Source organism: Nyctibius grandis, chromosome Z (assembly GCF_013368605.1).
Source record: "Nyctibius grandis isolate bNycGra1 chromosome Z, bNycGra1.pri, whole genome shotgun sequence".
NCBI classification, from domain to species: domain Eukaryota; kingdom Metazoa; phylum Chordata; class Aves; order Nyctibiiformes; family Nyctibiidae; genus Nyctibius; species Nyctibius grandis.
In genome coordinates, this window is record NC_090695.1 from 94,123,433 (window position 1) to 94,148,705 (window position 25,273).

Consider the following 25,273-nt stretch of genomic DNA (forward strand, 5'->3'; position numbering starts at 1 on the left):
CTCCTGCCTCCCCTCTTCTTTACATGCAGCCCCAGGAAAGGAATTGCTTCCCAACAAACAGACCAGGCTGGTGAGGCACAGCACGCCAGCACCCATGGTCAGCACCTCCCCGTTGGCTCTGCTGCTCTCCCAGGACCCGCAGTTGGTCTGCAAGCTCTGGGCAGAGAAGCCTCTCCATCACAGGTACACCAAACTCCTGCTACCACCCACAGCTCCACACACTCTCATCTCCAGAGAGAAACTGTCACTGTTCACAGCAACCAGGGCAGCCCACACCTGGTAACCAACATCCAAACTCGTGCTGGGACTCTGGGATTTGCTCCAGCAATTCTTTATTGGACAAAAGCATATGCAGGTACAGGGTGACCCACCACATGCACACACATGGCATACACTGTGGGCACCAGGAACCTCCTCGGGCACTTGGTACCTCATGGAGCACACCCCTGCGGTGCCCAGGACGGGCTGCCTGGGACAGAGAGTCCCACTGCCACCTCGTGGGTTAGGGACGCATCGCCTCTGCTTTGCCACCCGGCACAGTGGGCAGCAAACCTCCTCCCTGCAACACCCCAGGGCCTGCTGAGAACAGGACCCCGAGAAACCTCAAAGTACCTGGCTTGGAGGGAGGAGGGAAGTCCACACGTACTAGAGGCATCATGAATTAATCTGATCTTTCCCTGCCTGACTGCATCCCTGCTCCCCAGGTTGACAGGGAAGAGGGATGCTGCCACACAGGGCAAGTGTCTGGCTGCAGTCACTGGACTGAGGGAAGAGTAGTAAGGCTCACTGCCAACAGCCCAGGACCTGCTCGTGCTCTCCTGGTTCCATCAAGGCGAGCCGCAGCACCCCTTGAGGGCGCTGGCTCGCCAGGGACAGAGCCTCAGGAACTGAAATGTTGGTCCCATGCAGAAGACTCATGGGTGAGGCAAACCCATTAATTCCCTTCTGCTCCCAGTTAGCACCAGGTTGTTAAAAGAAGACTTCTGTTAATTTTCAGTGGAATGGGCCACAAACAATGAAAACTCTGCTTCACTGTGCAGTCAGAGAAATAAGGAAGCTACAAATCTCCCCCACAGAGGGAATGAAGCAGTGAGCAACCACTCATGGCTTTGAGAAACCAGCCTGCAGCAACTCCCAAAAGGAGGTCTGGAAACAAAGCACTATTGCTGAAACCCCTCTGGGTCTAGGACACCCCCCCCATAGATACAGAGGTGTTTCTGCTCTCTGCCTGCCCTGGCTGTAGAGCCTGCAGCTCCAGTTTGCACTGGCATAATAAGGGGGAGGCCCCCGATCTCTCATGCCCCACACCACTTCCCTCTCTGCATCTCTGATGCTGGCCAGGGAGCCACAGCACACGCAGGGAGGGAGGGAGAGCTGCCCTTTTCGCAGCGCAGTGTCCTTGGCACAGCCCTGGCTGGCATCAGTGGGGCACTGTGGGGCAACATCCAGTGCCATGCTCCTGCATTCAGGCTGTAATGACCCGAGCAGTGGATGGGCAAATGGAGCTCTGCCCTCCTGAGGTGCCAGCAAGGCTGAAGCCAGCTCTGAGCTAGATCCAAAGAAGGAAAACAGTCTTAAAAGTCGATCTTCTGGGAAAGGTGTCCTTGGGCCCCAAGCCAAGACCAGAGGGGATTCACACTGTCCCTTTGGTCTGCAAACCTACAGTCTCCATGTCAGGGAGCAGAGGAGCCTCATCACAGTCCTGCACAACTCCAGGAAAGCAGCAGTGAGGAAGGAACATCCCTTTGACTCCCCTTTCTCGGCCACTGGGCACGGGAACGTCACTCCTGAGCTTTACTCTTATTTTTCTGCTTCCATATTTTGTACAAGCGGGGCTTGTTCTTCTTCTTCTCTGGCTCCTGGCTCTCAAGAGATCCATCTGCAGGAGAAGGAGCAGACACAGCACGTTGAGACCCACAGCCCCAGTGCCACCCAGTGCTGCTCTGTAAGAGTAGAAAGGGCCCTTACCCAACCTCTGGATCATGACTGCCAACATCTGGTCCTCCTCCTGTTCTCTGGAATGGAACAGCACGGCATTAGAAAAGTTTGCTGTGTTTCATGACAAGGTGTTAGACAATTAAATCATGTAAAAGCAACTGTTATTCCCCCAGCCAGAAATGACCGACCTCCACAGCACACGGCAAGAAGGGTGCAGGAAAAAATCCAACAGTCAGAGGAGTCCTAGACATTAGCAAACTGCATCTAGTTCCCTTGAAAGCAAGGGCCTGCAAGGTGATTTCCAGGCTGTGGCAGTCCAGCACCGCAGCAGGGAGGCCCTTCCCCCAGCCGGCTTAAGAATCATCCCAGTTCACTGAGTTGTGAGACACCACCACACCCGAGATGAATAAAGGTTGAGACACCAGCAGCCTGGGGTGCTGCAGAGGTGCTCGCATCGCAGTCACAAACATGCTGCTATCTCCTCGTGCCTGGGCAAGGCCAGAGCCAAAAGCCTTGACAGTACCAGAATCCTCAAGCTGGAGTCGGTGCCCTGAGGTCACGAAACGGAGGCTGCTCTCAGCAACAGGAGGCACAAATCCAGCTGCTTGACACAGCAGTCTTCCTTTGAACTTGGGGAGGATCCAACTCTTGGTTACAGTTGTCCTTTCACTTGCTGCAGCAGACAAACACACTCCTGGCTTTGTGTTCCCAGAGTCCTCCTGCAGCTCCCGTGCTGCCTCCATCCTCCCCATCTCCAGCCTCTCCCTCTCTTCCTCTGCCTTCTATATTTTCACAGCCCTTGTCTTCTGAGCAGCATTAGCTTGAGAGAGCACTGAACATGGCTGCGGTTCTGATCTCAGTTTCTAACAGCTGCCAAAAAGCAACAGCAGCAGCACTTAGGACAAGATGTTTGATCACCACCCACCTCTCATGGAGCAGAAGTCTGGATTACAGCCGTTCACCTACCCCTACAGCCTGGGCAGTGGAGGAAGTACAATGGAAATCATCCCTGGTGTCGGCTCATCTCCCACCACCCAAGGGCCCTCACCTGAGTCTGTCCTCATCCAGGCACTCCACAATATAATTCCGATCATTGACTGTGTTCAGGTACGACTCCAGCAGCTCCTTCTCTCGCTCCTTCTGCCTGGGTGTCTTCAGTTCCTCTGCTCAAGACAAGGGAAGCCCATCTCAGAGCTACAGGTGAGTACCTCCCTGCTGTGGCTCCTGCCTCTACCCTGCTCCAGCAAGTCCCTCTCACAGGCCCAAATTTTATTATCCTCACACTCAGGGGCACATCTTACATCCCCTGAGAGAGCGCGGGTGGGTTGGATGCGCAGCTGTCAGGAGAGATTCCCCAGCGAAACTGCGATCCTTGGCAGTGTCATTCAGACCTGAAGGACATCCCAGGTCTGGCGTGCAGAGTGGAGGGCTCTACACAGCCAGGGGCCAGCAGGACTCTCAGTGCAGTTGGTCCTTACCTGGCTTGCTCATGAGATGTCGCAGCTCTGTCTCAATGTTCCACTGCTGCTCCTCCAGCTTCTGCTGTTTCATCCTGGAAGGAACCACAGAAGTGATGAGTTACTGCCCCTGCACGCCCCAGGGCTGGACCCTTCTCGTATTGTGCTAAAGTCTCATCTCTGCATTGCCCACCATCTGGGTTGGGGTGGGTCAAGGGAAATCTTCCTCCATCATATTTCTAAGGTTTCCCTCCCCACAAGCTCATCACAGTCCCTGGGTGCTCATCAGTGCTCAAAGGCCCATCAGCTAATATCTCAGGATGCTGGTAGTTCTCCCAGAGACATCCTCAAAGCCCTCCCTTATCCCACCAATTGGCACATTAATTTTTGGGCTGCCACGTTGCCTCTCCTTCCCTGCTTACTGCTCACAGGTGAAGTGCACAAGCAGATGGGTGAATTTCTGGTTGTACTTACTTGTACATCAGCTCTGACTCCTGTCTGAGCAGCAGCTGTTTCTCATGGATCAGCTTGAACCAATCCACCATGAGGGCATCCTCAGACTCATCTGCAAAGGAGACAAAGGGCAAGACTACTTCAGAAGCTGCATCAGTTCAGTCTCCCCGGCTTAAACAATCAGTCGAGGGAGAGCCTAGGATAACTTATATGAGCCATAGGCAATGTCAAGGGAACACAACTCATCTTTGCTACCCTCGGTACAGGGCAAGGATGCAGATCACCCCCTGCATATTCAAGGAAGCTGCTCACGGATACTCGTATCACAGGGCACGCAGCTCATCTTCCATGTTGCTGGCTCAACTCTGCCATTCTGAATGAACTCACTAAGCCCTGCCAAGTTGGAGCCAGCCATGACGGCCAGTCTGGCTTGGGATCCAAAAGCCCGATCAATAGCAGCCTTCCACTCCCAGAACTCCCTGATCCTTAGCCAAATAAACACAAGACCTTCCTCAAACAATAAGTTAGGAAACAGCCAGAGAGGGTTCAAAATTCCCAGGGCTTTATCTTGTTATACTGGGTACCTTTGGCAACCTGGTGTCTGACAATGTAGCGTGAGCTCCTAGAAATGGAGCCAAGAACACCCAAGGGTAGGATGTGAGCCTCACACCTCCCCATCATAACAGAGCTGGGCCCCAGTCTCCTTTACCTCCCTCGCAGACACGCAGCTGCTTCTCCAGATCCACTCCTTTCAATTCCAGCTCATCCAGCTGCTTCTCAATGTCACACACCTTCTTCTGGATTTCCTCCTCAGGGAGGTAATCTGGGTGCAGCTAGGAAAAAAAAATGTAGGACCAAGTACAGCTTGGTGTCCTCAGACTGTCTGCTGAGGTGGTCACAGCCCCAACAGCAATGGGAAATGACATAAGGAGCCCAACTGCAGAGCCATGTCCTGGAAGGGCCAAGTCAGCAGAGACGCAGAGCTGGCTGTTGGTATCAGAGTGCTGGCCACTGCAGCGTTACAGCGCTGTGACACATTTGCTGTGAGTGATCGTGTCTACCCACTCTTGTCAGTCCACAGACATTCCCCCTCCTTTCTTGGGGGAGACTACATCTACCAGATTTTTGTTCAGCTCTATCTTATTCCAGCCTCTATTGTCCCGCTGCATGGGAGATAACTGGCAGTCTCTCCATCTTGTCTCTGCCCCAGAGCCTTTCACCCCTTCCCTGGGAATTCATATAAACCCTCCCAATAAGACAACCTCAGATATTTCTGGACAAGCACTCCAGCAGGATAACCAGCAACCCCAGCCTGTGCCCATTACACCTGGTTTCCAGCCATACCTTAGTCGGGGACACTGCTTCAGGGCTCTGGATGCTTTTTGGAACAGATGGTTTAACTAAAAGGGAAAAAAAAAAAAAAAAAGAAATGCCACAACAAACTTTAAGTATTTTTGTGGTGTGGGACAGTGCGTACACCACCAGAGAGCACAACAGGTCCCTGCCACCAAACAGAGGGCACTGATGACACGCACGCATCCGCACGCCCGACTGAGGCGAGAGCTGTGTCTGCAGGAATTGGCACAGTCTGATTGACTTGTCGCTGCTGCACACTCAGAGACTCTCCGGTCACAGGGTGCTGCTTGCATCCCCAGGGCACAGGCACTCACCTAACTCAGGTGTGACTTGGGAGCTTGCACCCAAGAATATTAACTTCCATGTTCATTCATGACCTTGTTAAAACTCAGAGGTATTTATTGTGGCAAAAGTCACCCCTTATTAAGCTTCCAAAGTATAAAACAGAAATACTGGGTTACTGTCACAGGAAACACCAAGATATACTTAAAAATGCCCCTCTAGTGCTCTTGTACAAGGAACTATCAGCAAATACTGATGAAACAAAGATGGTCTAGGGGACCTTAGTGTAGGTCTCAAGAAGCTAAGGTTCAATTCCTTCCACAAAACACTTCCTAGGTGAGAAGTCCCTTAGGACCCACTACACAGCATTATTTAGGCCCTGGACACCTATTAAAATCAATCCTTAAGCAACGTGTGTTTGTTCCACTGTGCCTCAGCTTCCTCTGCCCAACTGTGCTGCAAGGATAACTACAGAAGAGTGTGAGGTATTCAGATACCCGAGGGGCTGGGCTGGATAATTACCACAGAGAGGGAACAGAGGTGTACGTGGATGATGAGATAGGAAGGAAAACTCTAATATCAACAAGCAGGGCTGTAAGAAAGGCAGCAGCAGTGCAGGCTCAGCACACACAAGGAGAAAGACAGGACAGACAGACTAGGGGAGCCTCCTGAGAGTCTCTGACAATTGGTGCTGACTTGAGGAAGAGCTCAAGGACAGCTCTCCAATTGCCCGGTTCTTGCTCTATTGTGTCTTCTAGGAGGAGTGCAAAAGGAAAAGACGCTGCATGTGGCAATCAGCTGTGTTGTCCCTGCACTGCTGGCCTCCATCAGGTTACTCTTCCCACTGGATGCAGCTGGTTTGCTGCTCAGTACGCTACCTGTGACTCTCACTTCTCTTAAAGGTTCCTCCAAGAGGCACCTGGCCTGCCATGGGCAGCCTGCTGCTGCTGCCCCAGCAACACCTACCTCTCCCAGCTCAGCCCTGCCTCTCCAGGCTCCTTCTGGCTGATCTCTGCAGCATCTCCAAAGCTGCACCACTGATCATGAGAAGGCCAAGGTCACTGGAGGGGAACAGCTAGTAAAACAATGCTCTCCTGACCAGCTCAGGGTCTGATATCCCCTGATATCCTCAAGTTCTGTCTTGACAGACACAAGATGGGCTGGCTGCTTGCCTGCAAACTGGAAGTAGGACAGTTGGCAAGAAAACCGTGGAGCCTCCGTTCTCAACAAAAACACTACCTATGCCAATGAAAACTAATCATCTACAGAAACGCTCACCATCCACGGCCCGACGCAACACATGCAGGATTAAGGGCAGGAACGGTAGCTGACTGTTCACAGTATCTCTCTGAGGGCTGAGGTAAAGACCTACACAGAGGAGCAACAAGTCTGTCCTTAATCCACAGGCTGCCAAGTGACAGCAGCAAGAGAACAGCCTTTCAGATGGCAAACTGCCACACACCTGAAAAATGGGGGGAGACTGCTGGGAAAGTTTCCCATAATGGGCACTCCCCAACGGCAATCATTAAGCTTTAGAAAGACGGGTATAAAACTGGCCTCCCTTATCTTAACAGCTTGCTTCCTGGGAAAGATATAATGCTGAACCTTGTGGCTGAGTCCGAGGAGAAAGGAGATGGAAAGTTTTGGGAAAATGATGGCAGTGGAGGCATGCTAAACTTTTAAAATAGACAACACAATTGGAGTTTGAATGCTTTGTATCTGTCAGAGGTGCAGGCTACGGACAATGCTGGAACCAGCTAACTGATACTACAGCATGAGGCCACCGAGCCATTGGGACCCATCCTGCTTGCTCCAAGACAAACATCAGAGTCAGGGCTGAGCCCTGCTGTGAGGACCTTCTAGTCCAAACAGGTAAGACAGAGCCAGGTGGGGTAAGGTAAGGGGAGAACAAACAAGCCAAGCAAACAAGACAGCACCAAACATCAGGTTAGTTCCAGGAAATTTCATTTGCATTGTGGTGGGTTATATAGGAGTAAGGACAACTGGGCAAAGGAGGAGAGGTACACAGTAAAGCTGTGGTTGAACATACAGGAGTAAGAAACTGGATTATGGGTAGGAACAAACTGGTCAGAACTGGTCAGGACATCTTTGAAAGTCCAGGAAGCAGCAGCTTGGCTGCGGTTACCGTGGCTTCTGCCAGCTGGAGTCTCTGGCTGATAGTTCTCTGCATTCTTTTCATTTCCCAAAGCCACTCAACTGGAGAGGAACAGAGACATCAACTAGATCCCAGTTCCCCAAATTAGGAGATGGTCCTCTTCATAGCTTTGAGTCTAAAGAATGACAGGGCAGTGACCTTGACAAATCCCTATTTTAATTTCTTCCCTTCCCACTGAATTCTCTGGCCCGGCTGGTTCCTGCTTAGGCCAAGTTGGCTAATAAAAATTAATGACACACATTTTTCCCCCATGACAACAGCCACAGGCTTAGCCACAGAAAAATCAGGGACGCATCTCCCATACTGACCACTCAGGCTGTCCCCTAACAGTGCAGAGGAGAGAGAGCCCTGAAGCAGGCAGAAGAGACCTTACATGTGGCAGTGCTTTTCTTCAACTGGTTGTCCTCTTCCTCCTTCTTGGCAGAGCCCGCAGGGTCTTCCCAGCCTTGCTTTGAATTCTGACAGCTCCTGATAAGATCTGAGCTGGGGATCAATCTCTTCTTCATGAATCCACCAGATGAAGCTGGATTGAGAAGCACAGACAGGTTTTGGGTAAGAAATTTCAACCATCATCTCATAAAAATCCCTTTATTGCCCAGCATCTCTGGCACTCACCACTAGCCACCTTCATTTCTAGTCCCAGTTCTCCTCTCTTCATGATAGCAAGGGGCACAAGCCCAAAGGAAACAGGGAGAAAGCACCGATTCCAAGGCCAGAGTATGAGAGAAGGGTGGAAAAGAAGAATAAACTGTTGGGAACCACCACTGAGATTTCTCACCATTACACATTTATGCAAGAGAGAGAAAGCGAAATCTTGCTAGCTGTCTTGCAGAAGCAGGGCAGCCTGTGAAGACCGAGTCCTTCTCCAAATAAAGGTACCACAGGGCAAAGCAGGTGCAGAGAGCAAAAATCCCTGAAAGCAAGGCACAATCTCCACCAACACATTCCTTGTATGTGTCTTGCAGCACTAATGCCTGTCCCCTGCCTGACTAGCAAAATGAAGGCAAAGCTTATATCCTTCATACCAGAGTCCTGCTTTGCTGATGGGACAACTAATGGGCTTGGCTTTGTCTCCTTGTGTGCTGGGCTCCCTGTTCCCACCTGGGAGTTATCAGTAGGTTTCTTAGAGCCACCTTGGTCTCTGCAAAGAAGAAATACAAAGGTAGGAAACCATCCCTCTTGCAGAATGGCCCACAGGAAGTGTTCTGGACATGCTGGGCAGTATCTCCATCCAGGATGGTTGCACTTTTCTAATCAGAGTCCAGAAATTTGAAACATGCTTTCCCTCCCCAGAAATGAAAGCCTTTGCCTTTTCCATGAAATTGTTGAAAACAGAAGCATTAAAACACAGGAGGTCTTCCCTCCTGTGTGCACACAAACCTGCAGCAACAAACACAGCTGCAGACATGGACATCCCCATTCACTTGTCACGGAGACCTATCGGCTCCAAGACACTCACTTGTTGGCTACAGGCTTCAACAGATATCTCCACTCTGCTGGGCTCTCAGACTTGTCTTCACCAACATTCGTGCTTCCTAAAGGAAGGGACATAGCAAGATAATATCAGATCCAATAAAACAAGCCAGATTTGTGTCTCAGGAGGGTCTTAGGCATGCACTGGAGTAGATACTATGATGTTATTGCAGCAAACCAGCACCAGTTCAACAAGTTTAACTTGGACAGATTCACATACAATAAACAGGTAGTAAATAACCTTGGGGGCATTTTGCCCCTTTCGGCTCAAATGCTTTAAACCCTATGAGCTACAGAAACACAGCCACGGTGTAAATGAACAGGCACGTTCAACAGCAATAGAACACAAACAGCTCACATCTGAGAGACCGAAGGATGGGGCAGGAAGGGGGGCAAGACAAAACACCCACAAGCTCACAGAAAACTGCAGACAGATATTGCTTCTGGCCAAAAAAAAGACAGGCCATCTGGAAGTGGTTGAGATACCAGGTACCCCCAGAACATCATCCCTCAGTCCACTGCTCAGTCACCATGGTGGAAGCTTGGTTCAGAACAGACAAGGAGGCTGGGTGAGCCCCAACTGCAATCACAAAATCATCCTGAAGTTCTGGCAAGGCCTCCCATCTGGGAAAGCCTACCTAAGTCTCTGAAATCCACCATGATCCCAACAACTGATGACAGCTACTACAACTTCAAATACCTGGAGATCCTCACAGAAGAACAACTCTCCATGCTAGAAGGAGCAATTGCACAGGGACAAATAGAGGTGTGTTGAGCCCCAGAACTCAGAAAACCATTATGTGGTGGTACAGACAGAAAGTATAGGAGTCACTGACACATTCATTGTACTGGTCCAAGAGAAAGGCATAAAGCTGGCATGCTGTGTTCAGGCAGAGCTGTATGTGAATCAGTCATCCTCACCTCTGACGCCTTTCGACTCTGGCTTGTGCCCAGAGTCAACAGGTTTGCTGGCAGCCTGGCTCTTGGGCAGGGGGTCTGTAATCTTTCCCTGTTTTAGTGCTGTGTACCCTGTTTTGCTGGACTGTGCTTTTGGAGCTGGACTCTGCCATTGAGAACTGGTGGGAGAAAACTTGCCACTGCAAAAAAGAACAAACAAGTGAGTCTTTTTGAAAGGATGGACCTTTTTATTGGCCTCTGTTCCAAAGACTTGGATGAGTCTCTCTATATGTCTTTAAATCTCAGCTACAAAAGCAGTCAGGAAAAAGGGAAGAAAGATGCAGGGACTTCTCCCAGTTATGCCAAGGATCATCTTGGGAGTAAAAAGGGAAAGAGAAATAGTACTTACCTGCTGGATGCTGAGGAGCCAATGGAACTGAGTCCTCCTGGCCTGTTTGGAGAGGTGTTTGATCCAGCCAGAGCCTGTATAATATGGTTACGTGCCTGATCCTTCTCAGCATTCACTGGGCTGACCTCAGTAGTGGTTCTGGCAGAGGTTTTTTTAGCAGGGCCACGAGAAGAAGGGACTTGGTTTTTAGTGTCAGAGGTTTTATTGCTGGAGGACTCTATTGACCGAAAAAAATTTTCTCGGGCTTGCTGTGTTTTTGTTGTGGAGGTTGTCCAAAGAGGCCCTGATGGGGTGCCTTCACAGCGGTCTGTTTTATTTCCCAACGGGGTACCTTTGTAGTCATCTGATTTATTTACAGCTGAAGAGGAACATGGAGTATTTACACTTTTGAAGCCAGAGCTTCCAGAAGATGAAACAGATGGCTTGGTTGAATTAGCAAGGCCTTCCTGGCTGGGTTTCTTCAACACCTGCTCCGTTTTCTTGGGTTCTGCTGCTTTCTGGAACACCCTGACAGCGGCAGGGGCTGGGGTGCTCTCAGGTTTGTTCCCAGTGCTGTGGAGACCAGAGATCTGGACATTGTCTGGCTGCTGGTGGCTGGTACAGATGAACGTACCGGGCTCAGGCCCAGCTTTGTAGCTTCCAGGAAGAAGCACGTTCCAACACTGCCTGCACCTGTGGATAAGAAAGCCTCAGAAAACATCCTCCAGAGCACTGGGAAGCCATCCACACACAGCTGAGAGTGCAGGCACAATTCCACTGCCAGCACAGGGAGGGTGAAGGTACCACACTGGCAGAGAGCAGATCCTGTGTGCACATTCCTCAGGTACAAAAACCGGAGCTGCTGATAGCATGGCCTGAAGTAGGGAAGGTGCGGATGAACACAGACCTGTTCAAAGAGCTTCCCCTACGCACAGGTTGTGCACACGCAAGTTCCCCTATGCAGGCCCAGGTTGCCTCACTCTGACAAAAATGTCCTCCAACACCTTGAGTGCCCCTCACACCACTCTCCCTCCATTTCCAAAGGAACGAGGCTGCCCCTCTGCAACCCACAGGCGTGTGCCCCCACTTCAAAGAGTGGTACCTGAAGCAGTTCCTGTGATAGAGCTTCCCATCAATCAAGTAGCGCTGCACCAGGTGCACATGGTTCCTGCAGATCCCACAGCTGCTGCTAGGGATATTCCCGCTCTCTGCCAGGACCCCTTTCTGTGGGGAGAAGCAGTGGGTGAGCAGGCAGCACTGAGGCCCAGCGTACAGCTACCTGTCTCCCAGGTGGACAAACATTTGACAGGCACAGCCAGTTGGTTAGGACAGAGAAGTGATATCCAGAAAATTCTTGCTCCCGCTAACCCCTTGTTCATATGAAGTGGAACAGCCCTCAGGAGGATAGAGCAGGGGGAACTTGTTCCCACAAAACCAGAGGACCAGGGTGTTTTGTCTGCCTCTGGGAAACTGAAGTGCAAAGGTGTATGATTTGAATTAGCTGGGAAAGGTCCTTATCCTCATGAGAGAGAAGATTCCCTTCTTCCACCCTGTTTTTGTCCCTACTCTGCTTTGAAATGGTTTCCAAGAATTTCATCAATGTTTTCTAGTAAAAATAATACATTCTATTAAAAATCTGCACCCCCAAGATCTAGGAACAGCATAGCCGTGTCCTAAAACACCCCTGTCGTATTCACCACTAGATGAACCCCAGCTAGCTGTTGGCTTTCCAACAACTGCCACCTGAATCTGTGCAGTAACCAGACCTCTGGATTAAATCCCCCATAATGAGGAGAAAGTTTAGAGACTGAGTTCTTACCACTAGGAGCCTTGAACTAGCATAATACTCCCTAGCTCACTGAACAGATTGAAGGTATAAAGAACACCCCAAAGCCCATTTCTTACTAGAGAGGTTTCTTTTGGCTTAGCTCTGGCTGGTGGGTGAGCAGGAGGTAGTTTTGGAGGCACCGGCTTAGGAGGCTCTGAAACAGCTTTCTTCCCAAGAGGCTGCTCCTGAGGTTCGGAGGAAGGACGCTTGATTCCAGCCATGCCTCCAACTGGAAGAAAGGAAGAGTGAACATTTTAAGGTAACATAAGGAAAACCCATGAGCTTAGGAGTCATTTACAATATAAGAAGATCCAGAGGTGCCTGATGGATAAGATGCAAAGCACGCAAGGAGACACAGGCTTCCTTCACAAGCAGTTCTGTAGTGGAGTGAGGGGCAAGGGCCAACAAGTGGATTTTACCAACATATTCTGGAATCATCTGGTAGTTAAAACCGATTTTTTTTTCTCAGGGAATTCCATGGAGGGGAATGAAAAAGTGGAAAAATACAACATACAATTGGTCAACAGTGTGAACAAGACCTTGGCTTGTACCTGGCCCACAGTTTGGCTGGAAGTGATCACCACTGAAACAGGCACTGCTGTTAGGTCTTACAGCTAAGGACAGAGGGTTTGCTCCATTCAAGTTGCTGTACTCCAGACTTCCTACACACCCTGAACCTTCACTGCTGTGGGCATCCATCCCACATCCCAGCTGGGACTCTCATGGAGCAAACAGGCTTGTCAAACACAGAAATGACCACTAAAAATGGGTAATTCTATGACAGAGACTTGGAAGGTGCCATGGTGCAGAAACCAACAGGACTTGCCTCTAGAAGCCTGCAAATGCCCAATCCTCTTCTTTCCAGATGAGAGAAACCCTCTAAATTCACAACAAACGGAGAAAACAGATCCCAAACACGCTTCAATCAAGCAAGGAATGATTCCCCGTGCCCTGAGAAGTGCAGGGAGGCTTCCCTGGGAAATAAGGCATCATGCACAGTTTTTACAGACAAGACCCCTCATCTGTCTCACAGGGATGTTATTTTTGTGCAACTTCTGACTCTGAATGAGATGCCTCTGTGTTCCTTGTGGGATATTTGAGCCACAGCTTCACTTTAAGAGCGACCAATTAAATGACCACCCGTCTGAAAAGAGATTACACCCTTGTCAGTAAATACAGAGGGAGTCTGGGCAGGGTGTAGGGAGCAGAGAGGAAGCCCAGTTCCCAGCAGTCTTCTCTCAATAAAGCTAGCTATCCAAATAAACACCCAGGGCTCTTCTACCGCAGCAACCAGTGGACTGGTGACAGCCAACCCAGCACATGGTTTAGACTCGGGCTGCCCCCTCACTTCCCATTTGTGCCACTTATCGAATTCCCAAAGCCCAGCACAAAGACGGGTGGCTTCAGCTCTCCTCTTCTGTAAATGCATGACCTCAATAAAACATTGGCCACTCACCCTCTCTGGCCTCCTGCATCCTGCTTATTTCATGGTCCTGCTGGAGCCCATTCGAAGGGCACGACTATGGTATTAGGAGTCTGCTTGGTGTCAGAGGGCACATTCCGGGCTGGGTTCATTTTCAGACATGCACATTCACCCCAGCAATACGAAAGCAACCAGAGTGTTTTGTGGGACACTAGAGAGTATAAAAATGCGCTGTGCTTGATGACGTGATAGCCAAGATGCTGGGGGGGAGGGGGTAAAGACCCCAAACTGACCCAGATTCCCACCACTTGGCACAAACATGATGGAATTTGTTTGGCTTCAATCAGCACGGTTTTAAAACAAGAAATAAAAAATTAAGAGAGGGGAAGAAAAAGGTTGTAGAGAGAGAGAAAGCATGCTTAAATGTGTAAAGAGGTGGAGAAGGGGGAAGAGTTTAGGTATTAAAGGCAGCTTTCAGAGTGAATTGTGCTTTCTTTCCAAGATGTAGGATATTTTCAATACATATCTGTCTTCTTGATCTAGATTCACCTTAACCAGTTAAGTCATTCATGTCCCACTTTCTAAAGTTTCCTCTGGAGGAACCTGTGAAATTGGTTTATTGTATTATTTCATTTTGTATGAGCTTAAAGCCAAATATAAACCAACTCTACAATAATGCTCCTGTGAGCCCAGATAAATTCTTCAGTATGTGGATACAACGCCTTGGCAGGTCTGTGGCCTGTTTTATGTTTGACAGAATTGCTATCACAATTATGCCAGTTAAGGGGGTCATTTTCTCCTACTTCCTTATATCAGTACTTCTGTGCTGCACAAGCCCTACCATGGATGCTGTTACGTTGGCACAGCCTTACAGACAAGCTCAGCCTTGTTAGACTCTGTTTCTCACCAGCCCTCTGGTGTGGCAAGGATTGGAGCAGGGATGGAGATGCTTGAGAAAGGAAAGCTGAGGTGGGGAGCACGGAGGGGAACCTTCACTGCTCCTGTCTGACTGAACCATAAGAAATTTTAGATTGCATATTAAATTTTAAGGCACTAGTTTTAAAGACAAGACAAGGCCCTGTGCTCTTCCAAAAGCACTGGTGCTACTGTAGGCCAGTGTGTAAAGAGTACAGAACCTCCATTGAAACAGTTCTGGCACCAAAAGGCCTCTGTGCAGTCTATTTTGCTTTTCCAAGCTTGTTACGAGGCAAGGGAAGCACAAAATTAAACCCCAATCCTTCCCACCCCTCCAGGGAATATGGTACTTACTAGGAGACCGTCCATGGAAGTAGTTATAATACTGGGAAACGTAGGTGAGGATGCTCAGCCTGTCTGGTACCCTCAGAGCAACCATATCCTCTGCATCCAGCAAGGCTGGGATCCCCAGCTCCTCCTCCGCCACTCGAAATGCCTAGAGAAGGAAGGAAGAAAAAAAAAAAAGGGTCTTGTCCAGCCCAGGCAGCAGAGCTGCTCCTCATCAGAAGTAAGAAACTCCTTCACAAACAGCCCCACTCGAATAATAACTCTACTGGGGAACAGCTGCCCCAGTTTAACTCCTACACCGTACGGCCGTTACAGGAACCAATGGAGTCATGGCTTCCAGCCACCGCGTTGAGATACTCAGGCAGGGAGCCAAAAATCTGGCCTGGCAAGCTGGCCGTAGCTCACTGCACGGGAACTCACCTGGGCTTGCCCTGCTCTTCCTCAAGCCTGCCGCTATCTGGGTATGCACAGCTGCGGAGAGCGAGGCCTGACAGAAGGGGATGTGTCCATCCAGGCTGGCAGACTGGCTTCCAGGCTTCCAGCCCAGCCTGGAGCACTCCCCAATTAACGCTGCGCTGGTAGGTGTTTGCGAGCAGCTTTCTATCTCCGAGTGCTGTGCAAATGTTAACGCTTCCTGCCTACTGCCTGCTCCTCCCCACCTGAAAAAGGGGAAATCTTGAGCTGCAGGAGGGAGCTCTCTCTCCCAGACTAGAGAGGGAGAGAAAGGAATAATGCAGAATAATTCCTGATACCTAGCTCCCTTCCAGCTTAACCATTTCCATGCTGCCTAATATGTATTTGAGGCAAATATTCCTCTCTGTGGTCCCCTCTGCTTTGAAACTGGAGGATCAACGTCAGGTAAAGGAGACTTTACTAGAGGACAAAAAAACCCCAACATCCATAAAGCAACTTTGCCCTTGCTCAACTCAGTGTAGGGCTTTTACTAGGGACTTTCTCCAGCCCTTTTCCTTCCTGGCTTACAAGAAAAAATCCTTTCCCTCACCTTTGGAGCATCGCCTTTGAAATGCCAACACAGCAAATGAAAACAGCACTTGCGGGAGTGGAGGCACAAGGAAGGCTACTGCTGAACCCCGCAGTGAAAGGGTTAAAGAAAGACTCAAACGTATTAAAACCCTCCGCATCTGACCTCTGGCACAGATACACAACAGCGTTGGTGTACAAGCCAACTACTCCAGCTTAGAAGAAACAAACAGCCATTATTTTTTAGCAAGTTAATTACCATTTTTTTCCATTGGGTATCCCAGTAAAAATGTAACTGAGCTGACATTAAGCATGCTTTCAGCCAGTTACCTCCGGCTGCATCATCCCGGCTGCCAGCCCAGCCTGGCACTCGCTTGTCTCATAACCTGGTACTTAATATATTCTTTGGAGTGTTCCACATCGCACTGGCTGCACAACTGGTCTGACCAGTGGACTCTTCTTGCTGGACATTCCTGGCGTGCAGTCGAGCGGGAACGCAGGCCGTGCCACCTCCTGCCAGACGGTACCACAGGTGAGAGCAGTGCAACAGGCACAGAACAAGCGCGAGGGGCTGCCTGGACCACAAAGAGGAGGATGCTCTACGCACACAAGTGGTTTGGCCAGAACCAGGTGAGCAATGCAGAGAGCAGCACTAGGATGTAGCATCCCCTGTGCCTACAGCATCCTTGTGTTCCTGGGAATTGCTCTTGCCTAGAGATCCAACAAGATCACCACCTAACATGGCCCAGTTGCCCTTCTCCTCTACCTGCCTGCCCAGGCTGGCCTTTAAAGAAGCAACATGTTATTTCTGCACAACATTTTTCCTCAGTGCAGCTCCAACTGCTTTACAAAGGAGGTAAGTGCCACTGCTCCCATCTCGCATAGAGGAGGCAAAGCGATACGCTCGAGGCCATCTGAGCTGGCCAGGCACAGCTTTCCTCTGACACAGGCCACCACTGTATCTGCTACATCGTGCCAACACCCTTTAGTGCAGAAAGAACTGGATCCAAGACCTCTAGAAACCTTTATCCTCTTTAGAGATTTCAAAAATCTTTAGCAAAAACATGCCACCAACTGAAATTTTCCTAGGGTTTGGGGTTGGTCTTTTCGGCACTTGAGAAGTGACACATTCTTCCTTGGCAGAAGACCTTACATGGCAAATCACAATCTGGATAAGATTTTTTTTTAGTTGAATAATACAGCCCCTGAAAAGAAGTTATTGAATAGTGAGGCATCAAGGAGGGTCTGAACAATAGCTGAGGAAAAGCGCTGGGAGAAATCAGACCCACTCGTATCCCAAGGGCAGCCAGAGGAAGAAAGTGCAGGAGCTAGGATGGAGAGCGGTCCGAGCTGGGAGGCCAGCCCAGGAGCTCACAAGGAGATAGAGGGGTCAGCTCCACTCACGGCAGAGCCAAGGCAGCAGGATACCAGCAGTGAAAGGGCTACACAGCCAAATCATCCTACAGCAGGTGGAATAAGGAAGAGAGAGCAAAACAAAGGACATAAAAGAAATGAAGAAATGGAGGGGGGGGGGTGGGGCAGGGAACACAGGCTGTGGCAAAGGAGGGGAGCAACTCTTTTTATGAGAGGCACAAAGAAGCTTTTCATTAATAAAAGCAGCAGAGGCGGCTCATACAGCTCATTTCCCAGAGAAAAACAAAGTCGCCAGCAGAGCAGACACCATCAGCCCGGCTGGGGAAGGAGCAACACTCAGGGCTTCACAACACTCCGGCTGGGATGACCATCCATGGCGAAGGGGCCCTGATGCCTGCCAAATACCAAACCTGAAGGGCAAAACCACTCAGTCTGAATCTCACCTAGAGGAGAGGAACATGCAGGGCTGAACCCCAGAGAGTGTGAATGACTGCTCACACACTGCAGCCCCAGCCTGGGGAGAGGGGAGTCCGTCACAGGCACTGTGAACACGGCTGGGGCCAAAGGGGAGCAGAAGCTACAGAGCGTGGGGAGGTGGGTTTAGCTCTCCCGGAGGCAAAGACCACCTCAGATGGCTCACTGCGTCAGAGGATGTCATTCCTCCGGTTCAGACAAGAGTAAGCTGCCGTGGTTCATTCACATCCCGAGCTCCTACCAAGCAGACACGAAGCTGTGTGGAGTTATGCCAAGGGAAGAGAAGCCTTTTAATCCACTGCCTCTCTATTTGCAAGGGAGAGAGGGAGGGAAAAAATCCTTCCTTAGAGCACTAAGCTCATGCTTGAATCCAGTGCAGGAGGGGGTTGGCCTGACCAGCTTCTGCTTTCTTCATGGAAAGAACAAGAGAAACTTAAATCCCACCCTGGAATGAAGTGTCCAGGCAGGATGAGGTTTTAGGACATCTCCGCCTTCCAGCAGCCTTCATCCCCTGCACCAGGAATGAGCAGAAGTGGGGGAGACTCCCTGCGCTTCCCCTCTCACACCAGCTACCTCCCAGCTCCTGCTCCATCCCTCAGGAGCATCACGTATTCAACATGTCCATGCCCATGTCTTGACCTCCAGCACCTCTGTCCGAGTTCCTGCTGCCACAGGACACACTGGACACAGGCACTGCTGTGTGGCCAGCGAAGAAGTGTGAGCAGTCTGAGGGTGCTTTCAAGCAGCCAGCAAGCCTGCACATTGCAGTTTAAATCAGCAGGCTGGACGCATGCAGAAGAAGGCAAACTATTTGAACATAGCACATTCAGCACACCGCATCTACAGGGTTTCTGTTGCTAAACCAGATAAGCAAAGTACCAGGTCATAGACTAGACCAAAAGCAAAACATTAAAAGTCACTTACCAACTTGTTGTTCTCATACACATTTTCTTTACTGAGGGAGTTGAAGTTTCTGAAATATAGAAAGAAGAGAAAAATCTCAGATTGGTGATGGAGAGCAAGCTGCTTCACTTCCAGCTTCTCAAACCTCTCTGAGCCTCACTGGTTCGGGGGACAGAGCACCTCCTCCCACCTGCCTTCTCAGAGACACTTCAGAGGGAGCAGTGTGGCAGATCCTGTCCGAGACAGTCACAGAAGTGCTGTACCTCCCAGGTCAGAGACATGCAGGAGACCCAGCAGGCACAGCCATCTGCCCACAGGCAGCACAACACATTTTTGGCACATCTACCCTTGCAGGGCTGACTCCTGCAGCCTCCCGCGGACAGGACGTGCTGATGCCACAACATCCCATGCAGATTCATGGGTTTTGCTGAGACAGCCAGGAGCAACCTCTAACTCATGGGGTAGGTTTTTTTTTCCCCAAAAAAGCCTTGCTCATCTCCTACCTCAAAAAGTGCCTACCAGTCAGATTTGCACCACTCTTTCCCTGGAAGTACTTTCCAAACAGCCACATCCATCCACGCTTTTCTTCCGTCTTCCAAGTTGTCTCCGCACAGAGACCTCAGCTCCACGGAGCTGTGGATACCTCAGACGCTGCACGTATCGCACGCTTCTCTGACGCACCCGTATCCTCCGATCTCAGAAGCCGCTGGTTCCACCAGCACACAAGGTCTGGTTTCAAATCCTCTCTCCTCCTCTGGCAGAGCTCCACAAAACCAGCACCAGGAATCTGCCTGGGAAATACCTCTGCCCACAACACAATACCGCAGCTGATAAGACCAAAGTTGCCTGCAGAAATCCTACTCTCCTTTCCCCTGGGCTGTCACCTTTGATTTGTGATCATAACCAATAACTGAAAAGGAAGAGACAATTACTGTTTGCAGCTACAGGCCAAAGTCAACAATCCCTTTCTGCTGTCCCCGGACATCACCTTCCTCTTCCCTTCTCCCCAGATTTGCTCTCCCCGTCTCTGGTCCAACCCAGGTGCCACCTCTCTCTGCACTGTGCTGGGAACTCAGAAACTGGGACCTGGCAGGACAGGCAAGAAAGCACGGGGGAGAGTTTGTGCTATTGGAAATAAAGCCACAACACAGCGTGCTTTCTCACCCACAGCAAAGCGTGTCCCTCGCTTAGGAAACAGCCACCGTCAGCTTTGTTTTAAACTGTCACTTGCTAAACTGGGAATACAAAACCAACTGTTGGCTGGCAACCCTGCTCTCCACCACCGCTTCCTTCTGCCCAGGCAAGCGGGCAGGGTCAATTCCTTTCTGATAACCCCGTTTCACGTTACAATCCTTGTACCTGCTGGCACAGAGCTAAGCTAAAGGCTGATACCAGAGAGGAAACTCTCACTGACAAACAGAAAAGGCAACAGCACCAACTTTACATTTCTGTATGTAGCACCTTTATGACCGATGTGGACCTACCCTCATTAGCCAGCCCCTCGCCTCTGAAAGGAGCCAGGACAACCTTGTGAAAGCCATGGCACAGCTGGCTCGCAGAGACCTATTAATGAGACAAACATATGATCTGTATCGCAGCAGGGGAACTTTTTCCATGACTTGTAACAGAAAGGAGCAAGCCAGGCCCTTTATCTACTTAGTACAGAAAGTGGAGCATTACATTATAAATGAGAGGTGCCTTCAAGCAGGTTTGCCCATCGTGCCGCAGCCTATGCCTCCTCCCTGCTTCCCGCATCTGGTATTGCTATGTGGGATAAGGAGAGAACGAACGACAGATAAGACCCAAAGGTCAAACTCCCCCAAGAAGCACGTAAAGACAAGACACATCCCACCTCTAAATCATATACTCTTTCCTGTGCAAAACCAAAGGGACTCGCAGAGGTTTTTCTTCAAGCAGTGCTCGTGCCCAGAGATTTCCCTTCCCTGAGACAATGGATTAAAAAGAGTAACAAAAATAACCACAAGCTAAAAATGTTTCAGTGAAACAATAGCTACAATCATCCTGCTTTGTGTCAGGCAAGAAAATCAGCTTTTTTAAGGGCCAGCTGAAGGAGGTGATTGCAGCTCTCTGCCTCACTCCCGGTCACTGTGGCAGGGACATCCTGAGCACAGGAAAACACCTGCAAGAGCAAAGAGGAGCTCCAGCCTCCTCAGTCATTGTGACATGTAAGACACAACATACTGGAGTTACCTATTTATTGTCGGCCAGTGCCTTTGGCTCGCACGCTGAGTGCTGTTCGCTATGGTAGTGTGTGTGCAGCTTCACACTGAGAAACCTAAAAATCCAAATCTCTGATGGTGAATGTCTGAAATCCCCTTCTGTTCCCCAAAGCTGAGTGCAAACAACCAGGTTACTTGGTCATTTCAAGAGCCTCCTGCCCTCTCAGCATCACTCTTTCCCTGCGTAGTCAGGTGAACTGCTTACATATAATATTTCTTTTGGAAATTGATCTTGCTGGTGCATCTCCTATCTTGGAATATCAAAGCTCTCTGGACCAATGTAATCCTAAGAAAGCAAAGCTAATACAAATGGAGATGTAGGAGTTCTCCGCTGTGAGAAAACACAGGCAACTGGATTAATTGGAAGAGGTGAGAAATATAAATCTGACCCAAGAGAGGGCCTCCAGTGTTGGAAACAAATCTGAGTGGAGTTCACTAGCACAGGAATAGAAGTGAAGTTTTTAGCTCCCAAAAAGTCCTTCTCTTAGCAAAAAGTGGCCGAGCATTTCTCATGCCCACAAATCTCCGTGACTACCCACTGCTCCAGCTGCACAGACCCAGCGCTCGCAACACACGCCACAGTCCTTTGCAAGCACATGTGCTTCCCTAGGAGGAATCTCTGCTGCTGGAAGCAGTAACTCGGTTGGCAACTTTACTTCAGAGCAGACTGAGCAAAAAAAAGTCCCAGAGCCATGATGGCCTCAAAAAACTTCTGCCTCTCAGCTCTGTTGTGCTATTTTCTCTAGAGACAATAAGATACGTGCAGTCAAAAGGATCACTGAAAAAGAGTGAAGTGCCCTTTGCCTGCTCACAGTCCTTGAACAGAGGGTTCAAATCCAGCGTGCTGTGCTGGGAACAGGACCTTTCAGCTCTGCTCTTTCTGGAGGTGCAAACAACCTCGAGAGAGGGGACAGGACTGGGAATCCCAGGTGGAAGATGTCCCCCATGCACTCCTCTTCTCAGCAATGCCTGCTCCACACTGCTCTGGTCTTGCTGGCAAGTGTGCTGCTGGGGGTAACTGGCAACAAACGAGAGTCCCTGGCCCCAGGACCATCCTCCCCTCGCCTATGCCTGTCACACAAACCACAACCCCGCGGAGGCCAAGCAGGCAGCAGCTCTGCCTCACCCCAGCCTTTTGCTGAGGAGACAGAGACTGCAGGCAACCCGTCCCCAGCACAGCCAGGGCCCCCTCCATCCGTATGGGCGACTGTCGGCCTCATCCTGCCCCACCGAGCTGACAGCAGCCCAGGAAATGCTGCTGGAGGAATGGGCACCCGCTGATGCTCCGCTGCCAAGGGGGATTTCACAACCAGTCAGTTCCCAGAACGCCGAGCTGCACACCAGCTCACAGCCTGGGAAAGAGCAAGATCCCAGACGAAGAGAAGGAGCTTAATCAAAACCTTTCCCCAACATCTGGCATTAATATCTGAGCAAGTGTGCATGGCTCCCCTGCTTCTTCTAACTAACTCACTTATCAGGCCAAGGCCACTGCGGCCATGGCCAGAGTTTGCACAGCCATCGCCATCACATGCGGCAGCTGCTGACCTCGGCCTCCCACCACGCTGCCGTGAGGCTTCACGTCCCTCTGATGAGAGAAGCCCCAGGGCTCCACCATCACCCCATAAAATGGGCTGGGACCTGCCTGGCACAGCATGCATGCCTGGCTGGGGCTGGCTATGAAGCACTCCAGATGGGACAAAAGAGGAATGAATTTCCATGGTAATTCAGCGTGCGTCTCCGCTCTCCCAGAGCATCTTTGGGTGAGTGGGAAGTGAGTGGGAAATGCATTTCTAATTTTACACAGCCTGCCCTGTTCACTGGCAACATGCAAACCGACATCAGCCAAGTTCGAGAGAAGTTATCATAGTTTCCATATATTTTCCAGCAACAAAACAGGAAGGGGGGAGAGACCCCCACCAGCCTGTCCTCTGAGCCGCATACCCCCCAAGAGAAGTCCGTGATTATGACCATGTTTTGTAATTGCTTGAAGTTTTCCTGGGAATTTCTCAGGCTTCTGCAAGAAGAAATCCCCTGCACTCCTCAGCCCAAGAATGTAATTTGTGCAAACCAAGACGGAAAACACACTGTTGCAAAACTCTGATGTCGTGACTGAATGATGTTCTGCAAGTGATTTATACAGCAGAGCTGCTGCAAACACACTGAGCGGCTCCAAACACCAATTATCCTTTTCTAGTTTTATTTTCAGTATGATGCTTTTAATTTTCAACTAGGATCTTTGCCAGAAGCAAGGGGAGGAGCTCAGGATAAACCACTCCAAGCCCCTGGGAAGTCACAGCAACACGTGCACCCAGCCACACTTCTCTGCCGGTGGCTCCTGCACCACCAACACTCAGAGAAGCTTTTACAGATTCATGAAGAATTTGCACAGATATCCAGCCCCAGGATCCGACACGTGACACCCGGCAGCCCTGGCCACCAGCCACTTGAAAGCATAATTTCCTTCCAGCAGGACTTTGCCCAGCTGAGGATACACCTGGTGCTTTCCTGCATTACACCACTGACACCAATGAGGGAGGTCACCAATAAAAGCTTCTCTTACTTTAACCTTCAGGCAGTCTTTGCTGAGCTGGTCCAAGTCAGAAGGAGCTTCTGTAAGGTCCTGAATAAAGTCAGGCAGAATTTCCATCGTAAAAGAAAATGAACGGGAACTAAGAGACGCCACAAGGAACGTCTTCCCTCTCAGCACAGGAGAATTTATTTAAGATATGTCTATCCACAAGCCTTGATGCACAGTTCAAGGATTATAAACAACCCACTAAACTGGTCAACAAGATTATTTCAGCTCTCAAGTCACTGAGCCCCAGCTCCGGATGGGACAGCTGCAGAGCCAGCCAGGAAGCAGTCGCTGTCCCTCTACGGGCACCTCCTGGTCAGGTCAACCTTTCTGCCCTGGTATTTTGTATCTTTGGGACTGTGAATCGAAGGAAGGAAAGGAAATATCTGGAGTCACGTGGGCATGACAGCATGTCAGGAAGCCATACACAGCAACACCATGGTGACTGTCCAAGCAGTGAGGACTGCAGCGAAACCGTGCCTGAAGCTCCTGCACTAGCCTCCCGCTGCCCAAGCCTGCTCCAGCCTCTTCCAAGTTTCAAGACAAACAAGGAGAGTGAGCAAGAGGAGATCATCTCCTTAGGCTTCCACCAGAAGCGAGACTCCTGTAAGAGAGATCTCTGCACACAAACCCAAATGGCAGGTTGTCCTGGGAGCACGAACAAAAAGGTAGAATTCAAGGAACAGGAGGAAAGTACAGTACAGAAAACCCAACCTGGTCCTCTACCAGCTGGCCACATCTGACTGGGAGAGACCTAACGTTTAAATCAACACTCCTGGGCAAGCTTTGTGCTGCTCCCTTGCCTTGACCTCCTCAACCCCCTCACCTCAAAGTCCAAAGAGCCCAGAAGTAAAAAAAAAAACCACAACTAGGAAGCAGGATCTATGTCTCCCTTCGGCGATTCACCTTCCCACATGTTAACGTTTGGGCAGGGACAGGTCAAAACCGACAGCACACCAGCAATGGCACCAGCAAGGGGTGGAAAGCACTTTGCCTCCCCCAGACAGAGCTCTAGATGGGAAAAACGAGCGATGTGCAGGAATCCAGCGCCTGCCAGGCCCTGCCTTTCTATTGTATTTTGTTTAAATAGCCCTCGCCTCCCGACTCGTGAGCGGCTGAGCTGCCGTGGGGCTGAGGGAGGAAAGCCCAGCCTAAGCAAACAAACAGCAAAGGAAACGCTTCCCCAAAAACTGGTGCCTGAACTTGTTTTGCCATGGAAAGGACGTGTTTAAAGTATTTATACTTCAGCCACAGAGGGAAGAAAGAGGAAAAATATAGGGCAGAAAAGAAGCACGTAGGCAGTGAGAGCAGAGCTCTTTGCTTGGAGATTCTCCGCGTGGGCGCTCGCAGAGCTCCCGGCGAGGGCCGCCCGCCCGCAGCATCTCCCAGGGAGCAGCGGGGATTTCTGCGAGGGCTGAGCCTGCGGGGAAGGTGGACAGCGGGCCCGGGGTCCGCAGCCCGACGGCAGGCTGACCGCGGCCCAGCCAGGGCCCCCAGCCGCGAGCGGAGGGTCCCGGCCCCGCCGAGCCGGCGGCCCACGCCTCGGCCTCGACGCCCGGGCGAGGGTACTCACATGAGGTCGGGCCGGTGCCGGTGGAGGATGGCGCAGAAGGCGAGGCCGTCGCGGAAGGAGGTGGTCATGTTGGTGATGCTGACATCGCGGTAGCCCTCACACTGCTGCTTGCACCACAGCTGCAGGTTCTGGATGGCCGCCATGGCCTCGACGGCCCAGGGGAGGAGGCGGCAGCAGGCCCCGTGCGCCGGGGCAGGACGGAGCCCCTCGCCGTGCCGC

The 25,273-nt window shown here is 50.7% G+C and overlaps 1 protein-coding gene across 1 annotated transcript; it reads right to left on the reverse strand.

The window, feature by feature from the left end:
- Positions 1-441: 441 nt before the first annotated feature.
- MICALL2 (MICAL like 2) lies at positions 442-25,273 on the reverse strand. Its single transcript, XM_068423206.1, has 17 exons — positions 25,055-25,273; positions 18,688-18,736; positions 14,941-15,082; positions 12,326-12,477; positions 11,523-11,644; positions 10,442-11,113; positions 10,057-10,232; positions 9,122-9,197; positions 8,688-8,803; positions 8,036-8,185; positions 5,193-5,248; positions 4,558-4,681; positions 3,870-3,960; positions 3,417-3,490; positions 2,987-3,101; positions 1,969-2,015; positions 442-1,879 (listed from the first exon to the last, which is right to left on the reverse strand). Exons 1-17 carry the CDS (start codon positions 25,195-25,197, stop codon positions 1,782-1,784), a joined length of 2,403 nt encoding a protein of 800 aa, XP_068279307.1. The 5' UTR covers positions 25,198-25,273; the 3' UTR covers positions 442-1,781.

What these genes read in the sequence shown, in the direction of transcription:
- MICALL2 (XM_068423206.1), bottom strand. Translation starts at nt 25,197, where the DNA reads ATGGCGGCCATCCAGAACCTGCAGCTGTGGTGCAAGCAGCAGTGTGAG. An exon ending in AGCCAAAAGAAACCTCTCTA is followed by an intron (nt 11,645 to 12,325) that starts GTAAGAAATGGG and finishes TTCTCCCCACAG; the next exon opens with AAAGGGGTCCTGGCAGAGAG. An exon ending in GAGTCAGAGCTGATGTACAA is followed by an intron (nt 3,491 to 3,869) that starts GTAAGTACAACC and finishes GGTTCCTTCCAG; the next exon opens with GATGAAACAGCAGAAGCTGG.